General features: G+C 42.3%; 1 protein-coding gene across 1 annotated transcript in view; it reads right to left on the bottom strand.

Moving 5' to 3' along the window:
* Positions 1-14,206, bottom strand: part of SCAI (suppressor of cancer cell invasion) — a gene marked incomplete at its 3' end in the record, with an annotated part of 136,628 nt that extends 122,422 nt beyond the window's left edge. Inside the window, exons 1-2 of the mRNA XM_082656971.1 lie at positions 14,098-14,206; positions 13,339-13,383 (exon numbers count right to left, since the gene is read on the bottom strand). Of these exons, the coding sequence (XP_082513097.1) occupies positions 13,339-13,383; positions 14,098-14,150 (98 nt within the window). The 5' untranslated portion in view covers positions 14,151-14,206. The remainder of the gene's footprint in view (positions 1-13,338; positions 13,384-14,097) is intronic.
* Between the last annotated feature and the right edge of the window lie 226 nt (positions 14,207-14,432).

Genomic DNA, 14,432 nt, shown 5'->3' with positions numbered 1-14,432 from the left:
CCAGGAGTTACCTCAATAGGTAAATGGCTTGCTTATCTATTAGAAAGACAGGCTAATGGCAGTAATTCTAAATCTAAGATCTTTATTTTGGGCAGCTGTTCTCTAAAAATCTATATGTGATAACTCTACAGTTTGGCAATGATCACAATAGTTTAAAAGTTCTGACAGCTACTTTACAGGCTTTTGGGAAACCATGTGTGAGCACTTGCAACATGGGCTCCCCATCCAGGAAGAACTCCCAGGATACTGCCAACAGGCACATATGCTTTCAAGGCCCATGGACTATATGGAGAGAGCTTGACAGAAAGAAACCCAATTGCAAAACAAGACTATAAAGAATGGTGCCTAGCCTGAGAGTGAAATGTTTCCAAGACAGCTGCCAAGTTTATGAAAACACAGCACCCCTCCTGCTTAGTTTGTGGTGAAGATGGCCATTTCACGGCAGACTGCATTCATGGAGAGAATCCACAGCTAATAATGCAGAAGCTATGACAGCCTTAGGAGAACTATGGAAAACCAGGAATGAAACAAAGGCCACGAAAAAGACTAGGTTTATAGACTGAACCAACAAGATGTGGGAGGGGTGTGTGTGCGTGTGTGTGTGTGTGTGTGTGTGTGTGTGTGTGTGTGTGTAGATAATAAGGAATTGGCTCACACAATTATGGAGTCTGAGAAGTCCCAAGATCTGCAGTCAACCAGCTGGAGACCCAGGAGAGCCGATGATGTGGTTCCAGTTTGAGTCTGAAGGCCTGAGAAACAGGAGGGCTCATGGTTTAAATTCCAGTCTGGGAGCCAGCAGCCTTGAGATCCAAGTAGAGCAAGGTTTCAGCTCTCATCCAAAGGCAAGGAGGACTGAGGTCCCAACTCAAGCAGTCAGGCAAGAGGAGTTCCTTCTTACTCAGCCTTTTTGTTTGAGGTCTTCAACAATTGGATGAGGCCCATCCACATTGGGGAGGGCAGTCTGCTTTACTCAAGACTACTGATTCAAATGTTAATCTCATCCAGAGACACCCTAACACACGAGGAATAATGTCTGACCAAATATCTGGGCACCCTATGGCCAAGTCGACAGATAAAATCAGACATTATCACAGCTTACTTGACTCTGATTTGCCTACTCTTCCCAGACAACCAAGAAGGGGTCGAAACAGAGTTCAAAACCTGGTGACAGGTACCAGGCAGAGGAAAACTGACCCCTTCACCAGGCAACTACCTTTTGGCTCTTCCCTTAATAAGAGTGAACATGAGCAGAGGACTACCTTCCAATCTGTGGGACAAAAGACCAGGGAGAGAGCAAAGACTCTGAAGATGATGACATGCAAATGGCTGGAGATTCAGTTATTAGCACAGGGACACATCACTGACTGAAAGTAAACTGTCCTTCAATGCCTTTAATCAAAAGATAGCTGCTTCCAAAACACACACATGCACAGAGCACATCAGAGACCTCTCCAGAAGGAGAAAAAGCTTAGCCAGAGATTGAGCCCTTTGGGTACAATGGAGCCAGTGCTGGAAGAAAGGAGACTCTCTTTAAAAAAAAAAAAAAAATCATGGGCTCACATAACTCAGACCTTGTGAAACCAGGATAATAAGTCAAGCTGTTGGAGAGGGCTGTAGTCACCTCAAGGCTCAACTAATGTAGGACTCCCTTCCAAGCTCACTCATGTGGTTGCTGGCAGGCCTGGCTTCCTTAACATGTGGCCCTCCTCATAGGCTGCCTGAGTGTCTGCACAGCTTGGCAAGTGGCTCCCCTCTATGCAGGGTTGCCTTGCATCATGGCAGGTAGCCTCCTCCAGAGGGAGTGAGGAGTGAGGAGAGAGGGAGAGAGGGAGAGAGGGAGAGAGGGAGGGAGGGAGGGAGGGAGAGAGGGAGAGAGGGAGAGAGGGAGGGAGAAATACCCAAGATAGAAGACGAAGACTCCTTATAACCTGATCTGGGAAATGACATCTCATTATTTCTGTATTCTCTTCCCTAGAAGGGAGTCACTAAGTCCACCCCACACTCAAGGGGAGAATTAAGCTCCATCTTTTAAAGAAAGGAGAATCAAACAATTTGTACACAGTTCTTTAAAACCACCACAGGGACTAAAGGAATTATTGAGGGGAAAAAAAGAAAAAAAAAAGTAGCTGGGTAACTTATTAAGACATCAATGGACGTTTTATTCTCACTGTATTCCCCAATCCCCAAGAAAACAGTCCTTGCCTCAAGGGAGGTTTGTGTTTGTTTTCTGAAAATGTGAACTCCTTGAGGAGATTATCTGAGGGAAGGGTGGAAACATAGTGCCTTTGAGGGCAGAAAGGTAGAAACTAGAAGAAAAAAGGGGGTAATTTAACTGGGAAGAGGAAGGAGAGCTTTGGGACTCACAAAAAGAGGGGCCTTGCAATTCCACCTCCTAGCAGTGTTCTAGATAAAGGACAAGTGACAAGTCTTTACAGGGAAACGGGTATGTATTGTACCTGGGAAAGCTGAAACCTCTGCACCAGAATCCCCATACCTGGCAAAGATTCTTGTGCCTCAAGTCAGCCGTAACTATTAGAGCCGCCAAACACCAAGGACCCACACCCTCTTAGACAACATGCTTACCAGGCACAGCCACAGTGGACATAAAATAACCTTCCACCCTTCTCCTGGTTCCTCACAAGCCTCTCAGATTCTTGTACAACCCTGAGGAGGGGTGGATGCCCATTCTTAATCCCTAAGATTGAATTTTTCATCAGTTTGATAGGACTGGGGGGAGAGGGGGTGTCCCAAGGTTGGATTTAACTTCATTTAAAATAAATAATATATATAGTAACGCATGGTTACCTGATATTGTGAAATAAGATTCATACTGACTATATGGTCAATTAATTCACTACCTTATGGATATCTTTTACAATTCACTAATCTTGGTGGTTTCAAAAAAGTTCCAAACAAGTTGCTCCATCAAAATATTAAGATTTTTCCATCACCAATATATTACTCCCAAATTTTTCCAGGCTTTACTCTCCTAATATATAGAATATTAAGCAATTAATTATATATCCATGTGTATCTGCCTGGGTTTGCTACCCTCTCTGAAAAAATCCTGGCCTTGGACTTCCCAGGTAGTCCAGTGGTTAAGACTCCAGCCTTCCACTGCAGGGGGCACGGGTTCAATCCCTGGTCGGGGAAGTTCCGCATGCTGCGCAATGCGGCCAAAAAGAAAAAAAAAATCTGGCCTTGTGGGAAAGCCATCCATTTAGGTTGGGGATTCACAATTTCCATAAAAAAGAAAAATCAATTCTACCACATAATTCACAAGTCAGTTACCTGCTCTCTCAATAGATCCAACCATAACCAGCACTGCAGATTACCTATACTTCAGGATCTTGACCTAAAATATGTCCTAATTGTGTGCTATTCAACCTTTATAAAAAACCTAAATGAAAAAATACATTTTTCGTAGATTATGAAAGAACACAGTATATAATCCACTCTTCTGGATTTGCTGCTTTCAAAACTACTTTTAGATTATACAGTTCTTTCTTTCAGATAGACTCTCAGAATATAAAACAGATAGTTAGAAGCAGAAGATGCTAGAATAGATAGGTCTCCTTGGAGAATGGCCGATTCTAGGCCTAAGTAGAAAACATACAAGATGTGTCTGGAATACCTTGTCCAACGAGGAAGCTACTCTACTGGAGTCGTGTCAAAAAGACCCAAGAGCCAATTTAGAAGAGACTTCCACTGGTCAATATGAACATCAACATGAAAAATAACCAAGCTGGATGAAAATTCACTGCATACGTTTAAATCCACGAGTTGATAATATTATTATTAATAAAATAAAGAAAGAAAGCCAGTCACCTTTGGAGCATGCTAGGAAACCAATTCATATTGAAATCTGCTATAAAGAAAAGAAAGGGGTAGGGGGACAAGCATTTATCCTGCTTTTCCTTCTACAAACTGTACCTAAGGAAAATTTAACAGTCAATGAAGAACAGATCAGTTGCCAAGGAGCTGGGCGTGCAAGGAGGATGTGACTGCAATAGGACAGCAAAAGCAAGTTTTGGGGGTAATGGAAATGTTCCTTACTCTTCTTGTAGTGGTGGTTATAGGAATCTATACATGTGTTCAAATGTCATGGAACTGTCAATTTGCATGTTAATTTCAAAAAAAAAAATTAAGTCAACAAGGGAACTTCTCTTTATAAAAGCACTCCAGCTAGTAATGAAGAAGGAATGAAAGAAAGATTTAGAATGTCACCATTTGTAACCTCAAATGAAATTATAGACACATTACTATGAGTTCCTAACAGCAAAAAAAAAACAGGGCTTCCCTGGTGGCGCAGTGGTTGAGAGTCTGCCTGCCGATGCAGGGGACGCGGGTTCGTGCCCCAGTCTGGGAAGGTCCCGCATGCCGCGTAGCGGCTGGGCCCGTGAGCCATGGCCGCTGAGCCTGCGCGTCCGGAGCCTGTGCTCCGCAGTGGGGGAGGCCACAACAGTGAGAGGCCCGTGTACCGCAAAAAAACAAAAAAAACCAAAAAAAACAAAGAGGCCTTGATGGAACTACACACCACTCCTATTACGTATTCTTTCAAAAACAAACAAAAACCAATAAAACCTGAATCTCATCAAGTCTCTAAAACTAGTTCTAACTACAAATTTATAAGACACACAGGGAATAGAGAAACATGGTAAATGATACCATGGGGAGAGAGTCAGCAATATTCAGACTGTGGAAAAACTGGTCAGTGGTTGCCAGTTGGTCAGTGGGGACAGAAGGGAATTTGGGGGAGTGATGAAAATGTTTTATATTATGATTGCAGTGGTGGTTATGTAACTGTGTGCATTTGTCAAAATTGAGAAAACTGTACACTAAAATAGGTAAGTTTCATTATTATAAATGTTATCAATATAAATTATACCTCAACCTTTTAGAAATTAAAAATTCAGATTGTGGGAAACTCTTAATAACAAGCATGCTTTCTTTAACAAATTAACAACATGGGGGAAAAGAGACAGAGTGGGGAAACTATAGATTTTTTTTTTAAACTTAAGATCTAATCAACAAATTGCCAGTTCTGAACCTTATGTGGATCCTGATTTGAACAATTTTTTTATAAATAATTAGTCCACTGTGGATATCTGAACACTGATGACAAATTTAATGATATTAAGGAAATACTGCTAATTTTCAAGTTATTGTTAATGGAATTGCGGTTATGTGCTTTAAAAGAGTCCCTATCTTTCAACAATACATACTAAAATGATACAGATGAATGATATGTATAGAATACACTTCAGGTGAAGTATGTGGGTATATACGTGAAACGGGAATTGAGCTGATAATTGTTCAAGCCGGGTGATGAACAATTCAGGTTCACTGTAGTATTCTAAGTTTATCTGTATTTGAAATTCTCCATATTAAAAATATACATACATACAGAAAAGTAGATCTAGAGCCTTAAAGGCGAGCTAGCCTGCTTAACCCTTTTCTGACTACTACTGGCATCCCAACCCCCAGGAAGCCCTTGAATTACTGCCAAGGAACCTCTGGGCTCTTTCTGAACACTGCTGAAAACCACTGCTTGAGCTAGTCTAGGTTTAATTCTTGAATAAAACATTACCATGAAAATACCGAATACTTTGACCATCCTCTCTCGGGCTCCCCCCACCAGAGAGTCTGCTTTCACAGAATTAAATTCTGGCATTTTGCCCTAGGTTTTCACCGACACATGCTATAAGAAACAGCTTTACCAAAACCACTGCCTTTCTGTAGGGATACTGCTGAGGCAAACACTACCACAAAGAAACTCTGCAATATTCCTGTTTTTCAATGTAGATTAGAAGACATTCCCCTAGTTTTCCACATAAGTACCTCCAGAGTCTGTTTCTCACCAAAGAGTATACTCGCTGTATAGAGATCTGTCTCCAGAGATAAACACTCCTTGTTTGATGACTACCTACAGAAAGACTGCAATGGACAGATAATACTGCAAAGAGAGAACATCCAAAAGACAAAGCTGTCGGTTTACTTCTACACCAGGTACTGTAACATTCTATTGCCATCTGCACATTTCACTCAACATGGTCTCTCTGGGTTATCTCATTCTTTTCCATGACTTGGATCACTAAGTGTTTGCTGTTGACTTCTAAATCCGAACCTCAAGCCCTAATCTCTCTCCTCAGCTCCAGACCCATGTTTTCATCTGCCTGGTTAAAGATGGTACACCGAAGCACTTTACACTCCATATAGCTAAAGTAAACTCGTACTCTTACCCTTCTGAACTTGCTCCTGGATCTGCTGCCTCAATTAAATGTGTTCCCATCCAACCCACTATTCAAGCTAAAAGCTCCCCAAGATACTGTGAAGAAAAGGAAAAGGCCGGCCATAGACTAAGGGGAAAAAATCTGTAAAACACATACCTGATAAAGAAGTTTCAGAATATATAAAGAATTCTTATAACTATTATATAAGAAGACAAAAAAGTGACCAAAAAATGGGCAAAAGATTTGAATAGGAAACCACAAAAGAAATTATAGGAATGCCAAACAAAAACATAATGATATCACTGCACACCCTCAGAATGGCAAAAGGGGTACATATATGTCAAAATTTATCAAATTGTACATTTTAAATATGTGCAGCTTATTGTATACCAATTACATACCTCAATATAACTTAAAAAGAATGCCAAGCATTGGCAACGACATGGAGCAAATGGAATCCCATACACTGTGCTGGTGGGAATGCAAAATAGTACAGCCACCTTGGAAGACAGTTTGGCAATTTCTTAAAAATCTAAACGTGCACTTACCATAAGACCCAGCAAGTCCACTCCTAGGCATTTACTCAAGAGAAGTGAAAACATATGTTTGCACAAAGACTTATTAACTCACATGTTCGTAACAGTTGTATTCATACTAGCCAAAAACAAGCAACAAGCCATCAACTGGTGAATGAGAAACAAACTGTGGTAAATTCATACAATGAAATGCTCCTCAGCAATAAGAAGAAATTAACTACAGTTACAAACAATAACATGAATGAATCTCAAAAGCATTATGCCAAGTGGAAGAAGCTAGACACAAAAGACTACACGCTGAATGATTCACTTATATGAAGTTCTAGAAAAGACAAAACTATAGTGACAGGAAAAAAAGACCAGTGGTTGCCAGAACCATGACTGCAAGGAAACATGAGCAAATGCATGTGTGTGTAAGGGGGGAGGCGGCAGGACAGCCGTGTTCTATATCCTAACTGCAGTGGGTGGTTACACAACTGTATACATTTGTCAAAACTCCTCAAATTGTATACTTAAAATTGGTGACTTTTATCATATGTAAATAATACCTCAGTAAAGCTGATTTTTAAAAACACTGGAAGGAAAGGCAAAATAAAAATACTCAAACTAAGGATAGTCACAGCTTTCATTTATTGAGTTCTTAATGTATGTCAGGTAACATTATCATGTATTTTACATTCATTATCTCAATGAATCCTCTCAATAAGCCATTCAGGGACTTCCCTGGTGGCGCAGTGGTTAAGAATCCGCCTGCCAAGGCAGGGGACACGGGTTTGATCCCTGGGCCGGGAAGAGCCCACATGCCACAGAGCAACTAAGCCGGTGCTCCACAACTACTGAGCCTGCGCTCTAGAGCCCACAAGCCACAACTACTGAAGCCCGCATGCCACAACTACTGAAGCCCGTGCGCCTAGAGCCCATGCTCTGCGACAAAGAGAAGTCACCGCAATGAGAAGCCCGTGCACCGCAACAAAGAGTAGCCCCCGCTCACCTCAACTAGAGAAAGCCCGCGTGCAGCAACGAAGACCCAATGCAGCCAAAAATAAATAAAATAAAATAAATAAATTTATTTAAAAAAATAAGCCAATTCATTGAATCATCCAACAAAGAGCTACTGAGTACCTATTATATGTGAGGCAATGTTCTAAGTGCTGGGAACAGAATAGCAAGGAAAACAAAAATCTCTGTACTCACGCAGTTTATATGCTACTAGAGGAGAGTAATAATTCTACAAGGTGGGTACTATCATTACCTGCATCTGGCAAATACTTTGTCCAAGAGCCCAAAGCTAGTATTAGGAAGAGCTAGGATTCAAACTCTAATTCAGGATTTCACAACCTCAGCATCACTGACAATTTGAGGACAATTCTTCGGTTCGGAGGTTGTCCTGTATGCTGTAGGTGTTCAGCAGCACTCCTGGACTCCACCCAATAGATACCCCGAGTTGTAACAACCAAAAATGTCTCCAGACATTGCCAAATGCCCCCTGGGAGGGAAAATCATCCCTCATTGAGAACTACCGTGTAATTTCTAAACTGACACAACAGCCCAAGCATTTAAAAACATCTTTCTTCCCACACCTGACACTGGTCCTGAATTCACCTCACCTAAGACTTCATCATTTGTCAGTCTACATCCCGGCTCTACTCTCTATCATTTCAACAGTCACACGACTGCCAAAATTCACCTTCTAAACCTTCAGACCCTAGGTGAAATGTCTGTAGAAACTGCCCTCACTACCAGTACGAAGAATTACTATAAACTCTTTGTGTACATACAAAGTCAATTACAACACCTTATTTTTGTGTCTGTCTTCCCCACTAATGTACGAGCTTTTCCCCAGCAGGGGCCGTATCTCATTCATGTCTATAACCCTAGTACCCAGAACTAGAAAGCATTTGAAGGTTGTTTTTAATTCAACTGTAATTCAAACAAATTACATACATACACACACACACACACACACACACCACAAATCATACAATAAAGCTTTAATCAACATGAATCCTATTACGACATGAATCCTAAACAAATGGGTCTTGCTCCTAAGAGGATCTGAAAGGATTCTCTAACTAATAACCCAAACTTTATTAACAAACATATTGAAGCCTTCAGAATTTTCCAAAACCACATAGAGATCAAGTTTCCTAATCTTAAAATTCCTGTCAGTCTAGTACAGTTTGTCAGGGGCATTAAATAGCATCACATTATTTTGGACCACCAAAGCCCCATCCCACACTACCTCCCTCTTACCACCAATGCACTTGTTAGTTCAGATGCTTTTACTGAGCACCCGCTCAGTACTAGGGGCTCAAAGAAGAAACAAGGAAGGGAAACAAATGTTTAGTGGTGGGGGTGGAGGAAAGACACAAAGAACTGGTAACCGTCGGCCATGTGGTGCTTATTCAAATTATCTCAGTTTTTCTTAAACTGTCTTATAGTTTGGTCCACTAGGAATGTTCTCAAAAGATAACTCAGCCACTAAACTAATGTCTATCAAAAAGAATGACTTAATAGCAACGATCCTAAAATAAAAATCACATTTTTGGCAACTGTTTCCTAAAATGGAATAGGATACACAGTGTAACAGTCAACAACTCTACACAGCAGGCCAACTCAAAGGGATATTTAAGGCTACATTCAGCAATTAATTCACCTTGCAGTGTTCACCAGGAAGTTGTATCATTTGATGTTGAGAATTTTATGGCCACAGTATACAACTCATAAAAACAGCTATAAATAATTTCTGGCTACAACCATTACATCTTCTCTCTGTAATCCACCTTTAGAGCTTACCTGGCCATTATTTTTTCTATTTTTAGAGCAATCCCAGACCTGCTTTCTGAAGAAAATCTTGGTCTCGTCCACAGGATCTCTTTAGAGATGTATGCTGGCTGTCCATTCAGGTCAAAATGCTGACTCAATCAGGATCTGACCTTAGACATGTGGAATGTGTGCCCTCATTGGTGCCTGATGCTTACCAAAACTTGATTACAGAAATAATATTCATGGAACAAATTATTCATTCAATAATTCTATCAAACGTTCTCTAAGTGCCAGGCACCATTCTAGGTGCTGAGGATAAGCAGAGGCCCTACAGCTTACTCATTCTTCCTTATCTCTGAACCAAGCCAAACCATCGGTGAGCAGTATACCTAAATCCAGTTGCTCTGGCTCTTCGGAGGATGTTCACTGGTACTACCTAAACCTGGATTGAGAAGCATTATAAGAAGCAACCTTAAAAAACAACAACAAAAAAAAACTTCCTACTGTATTTGTCATTGGGTTTATTTTCCCCCACAAAACCACAGTGTCCCCATTATGAAAACCAGTGAGAGAAATTTTTCTCTAAAAGTCAAAAAAAGTGTGCCTCTCTTAAACATGTGTTGGATTTTACAGACACCATGAACCTGCAAGTTGAGCTTTATTTTCTTCTTAGCTTTTGTTCTAGGAAACTCAGAGCCAAATATGGAACCAACCTTTGGTAACTGTGCAGTACCTTCTAGTCTATATACTAACTTTGCCACTGATTTAATTTCATTACTATTCTCTCATGGTTTTTGCCTTAATATCTTTATTTTTAATCCTTCATACTGTATATATTTTGAAAAGAAGTGAGAAATAAAAGGTATTTAATAGGTGCTTTTTTTTTTTTTTTTGCGGTACGCGGGCCTCTCACCGTTGTGGCCTCTCCCACTGCAGAGCACAGGCTCCGGACGCGCAGGCTCAGCGGCCATGGCTCATGGGCCCAGCCACTCCACAGCATGTGGGATCTTCCCGGACCGGGGCACGAACCCGTGTCCCCTGCATCGGCAGGCGGACTCTCAACCACTGCGCCACCAGGGAAGCCCTAATAGGTGCTTTTTAACCTAAAATGTACTGTATACTCTCTACGTGCCAGGCACTATACTAAGCATTTTACAACCCTATAATGGTTGAACTATTATTATTTCCGTTATACAGATGAAGAAGCTGGGGCTCAGAGAGGTTTATTAACTTGCATATGATCTCACAATGTGTATCTGACAGAGCTAAGATTCAAATTCAGCTCAAACCATTACACCTAGGTGTATCTACAGGCTATCATAGGAACAAACAAAGCAGAGAAGAGGAAGGTGAAGGAGAGGGTAGAAAGTTTGCACGGAAGATGTGATGTTTGAGGGAAGTCTTAAAGGTGGGGAGCTTGCCAAGGAACGGGGAGAAAGTATTCCAGAGAGAAAGAGAAATCATCTGCAAAAACCCAAACGTAAGTTCTGGGAATGGCAAACAGGACACAGAGTTACATTCAGCAATTAGTTCATTGTGAAGCATTCACCAGAAAGTTAAGTCAATCAATTACTGGACGTTTAGTAGATCCATTATTGAGAATTTGGCCGTTATTGAGTACATGGCCACAGTACTCAACTGTGGCTGGAAAGATAGATAAAAGTGAAATAAAGGCAGTCTTTTTTTTTTTTTTAATTGAAGTATAGTTGATTTACAATTTTGTGTTAATTTCTGCTATACAGCAAAGTGACTCAGTTAAACATACATATACATTTTTTTATATTTTTTCCATTATGATTTATCATGATAGAGGGCAGTGTCTTTTTATGATTACGCTAAAAAGTCTGAATTATGTTCAATAAACAAGGGGAACCACATAAGGATCTTAAGCTTGAGAATTAGAAGATCAACTTGCACAGTATGTGAATGAATTACAGATTCAAGGTAGGGAACCCAGTCAGGAGGCTACTCCAAGAGTCTGGCAGTGGGGTAATGAAAGTTAAACAAGGGCTATCGAAAAGAAAATATAATGCAAGCCATATATGTAATCTTTACTTTCCCAATAGTTATGTTAGAAAAAGTAAAAAAAAAAACCTGAAAATAATTTGAGTAATACTTTTATTTAATCCAATATATCTAAAATATTATTTCATGAAGTAACTGACATAAAAATTAGTAATGAGAAATTTGCCATGTACTTTTTGTACTAATCTGAAATTTGGTGTGTTTTTTAGTAGTTAGATATATGCCTCACTTTGGACATTAAATTTTCATTGAAAAAATTTGATCTGTATTTAGATTTCATAATTTACAGATGAAAAAGCAAATTCACATACCCAAGTTGTTCCAGACATAAACATTTTCCAGTAATTAAATATCGGTTTTAAAATTTAAATTAATTACAATTAACAATATTTATTAAAAATCCAGTTCCTCAGTCATGAGAGCCACATTTTGAGTGTTCCACAGCCATATATGCCTACCACATTGGCCCATACAGGCCTAAAGAGTGACAAAGGAACTTTGGCTGTTTGCACCTTCCACCATCAGCATTTCACATCTACCTACTGTTAAGGTTTACTGTGTATTAACATCAATAACTTAGCAAGAATTAACTATTACAGTGGTCCTACTGGTTACATCCTCACTACTGTAACTTACTTTCTCTAGGCCAATGCCTACATCCATGAAAAAGGAATCTTCGAATGACTACACAGAATTGCTATGTAGTACCTGACACATGGAATGTGCTCAGAAATGCTTGTGGAATGGATGCATGCTCTTCATTACTCAAGGAACAATGCACTTGCTGCAGACTACCTAAGCCCTTTGTTTCTATCTTCCTATAGTTCAACTGCTTATTAGACTCTACGTACAATGAAAACAGTAAAAGCAATAAGAAAACCTATTTTCGGGACTTCCCTGGTGGCGCAGTGGTTAAGAATCGCCTGCCAATGCAGGGGACACGGGTTGGAGCCTTGGTCCAGGAAGATCCCACATGCCGCAGAGCAACAAAGCCCGTGTGCCACAACTACTGAGCCACCATGCCACAACTACTGAAGCCCGCGCGCCTAGAGCCCGTGCTCCGCAACAAGAGAAGCCACCGCAATGAGAAGCCCATGCACCGCAACGAAGAGTAGCCCCCGCTCGCCACAACGAGAGAAAGTCTGCACACAGCAACGAAGACCCAATGCAGCCAAAAATTAATTAATTTAAAAAAAAAGAAAACCTATTTTCAATTGTATATTTATTAGAGGCATCATAGTATAATGGTTAAGAGCTTCAGCTCTGGAGTCAGACTGCTGGGATTCAAATCCTGGTTCTATCACTTATGAGATGTGTGATCTTAGATAAATGCTCAGCCTCTCTTGTGCCTCAGTTCTCTCTTGTGTTAAAACAGTGATAACTGTACAAAGTTCATTGGGGTGTTTCAAGGATTACAGAAGATAACACAAATAAGCAGTTGCACATGGTACCTGGCACACAGCAGATGTTCAATAAACATTAGCTTTTTAAACAGAGCTGGTGAAGAAGTTGAAATTACGGCTAACATAAAAAACTAGGCCTTCTCAATTATCCACATCTCTTTCCCACATAATCTTAGATACCAAAAAAAAAAAAAAAGTACAGGCAGTACTTTGAAGTCCTGGAAGACAGAGCTTGCAGATAGTTATATTCATTAAGAAAGGAGCTAAGTAAAAAACTTCATCTACTGACAGTGTATAATTATGCAGTATAGTATAGGTGCAGCCAAGCAAACGGAAAAAAACACGAAGCAAAATTGGGAAGGCATTTTGCCTTACCTGCTTTTCCGTTTTCGAGGTGGTTTCTCCACTGTGCCAGTCAGTCTGTAGACCAAACAAATAAGATGGTAACTAAAAGTAACAAATAAGATCACATCTGCGGGCCCTACTGTGCCAGTCAAGAACTCAACGCACCACCCTCGAGCACTACAGGCTGTCTAAGCCCATACCTGCCTGACCTTACAAATGCCTTACGTTCTGTTTCCCCTAAATACCAAGACCAAGCGATCCTGGGACTCACCGTTCCCCTAATGTCTGCTTAGCCCAAACCCTGCTCTGCCTCCTGGTCTCTCACTCCATCCTCACCTCCTATTCGTCACAGCCCAGCTCCCCAAAACCACCCACCGCCACCTACTCATTGTCTGCTTCACCACCCCCGCAAGCCCCTCCGGCTTCCCCTTTCCAGTGCCCACCCCCTCCCGACACGGGCACTGCCCCTCCGAGCCCCGCCCCTCCAGGCCCCGCGCCCCCCGCATTCCACTGCCCCTCCACCGAGCGCGCGCGCCCTGCCCCTCCCGGCCCTGCGCCCCCAGTCTCACCGCTCGGCGCCCCTTCCCTCACACGCCCCTCTTATCCGGTCTGGAGGATGCGACCGCCTCCCAGCCCGCTCCGCCGCCCCTTGGCGCCCCCCGAATTCCCCGCAGCCCGACCGCCCCTCCAGTCTCGGCGCCCCGAATGCTTCACGGCCCCAAGCTGCTGCCCTGGGCCCGCTCCCGCGCCCCATCCCCAACCCCGACCTCCATTCAGCCCCCGCCCCACCTTGGGGCCAGGCGACTCCGCGGCTGCTGGGGCTGCCGGGCTCCTCTGACCATCCGGCTCCTGCTCCGCCGCGGGAGCTGCTCCGGCGGCCGTAGGGCTCGCTCGGGAAGCTGAGGCGGCGGAGGCTGGAGTAGGCGGAGAGGCGGGCGAAGGGCCTCGCGCCTCTGCCAGGCTTGCCGCAGGGCCCGCCTCCTCCGCGCCTCTCCTCAGTTCCTATTGGCTAGAGCCGTAGTGTGGCCGAAAGCCTGGAGGCCGATTGGACGCTCGGGCCGTCACATCCCGCCACCTAGAGTTTGGTTGAGACTGCAGGTGGCGGCGGAGGTGCCTTAGAGGCT

The sequence above is a fragment of the Grampus griseus genome, assembly GCF_964374135.1.
Source record: "Grampus griseus genome assembly, chromosome: 6".
NCBI lineage: Eukaryota > Metazoa > Chordata > Mammalia > Artiodactyla > Delphinidae > Grampus > Grampus griseus.
This window is presented reverse-complemented; position numbering and strand designations above follow the sequence as displayed.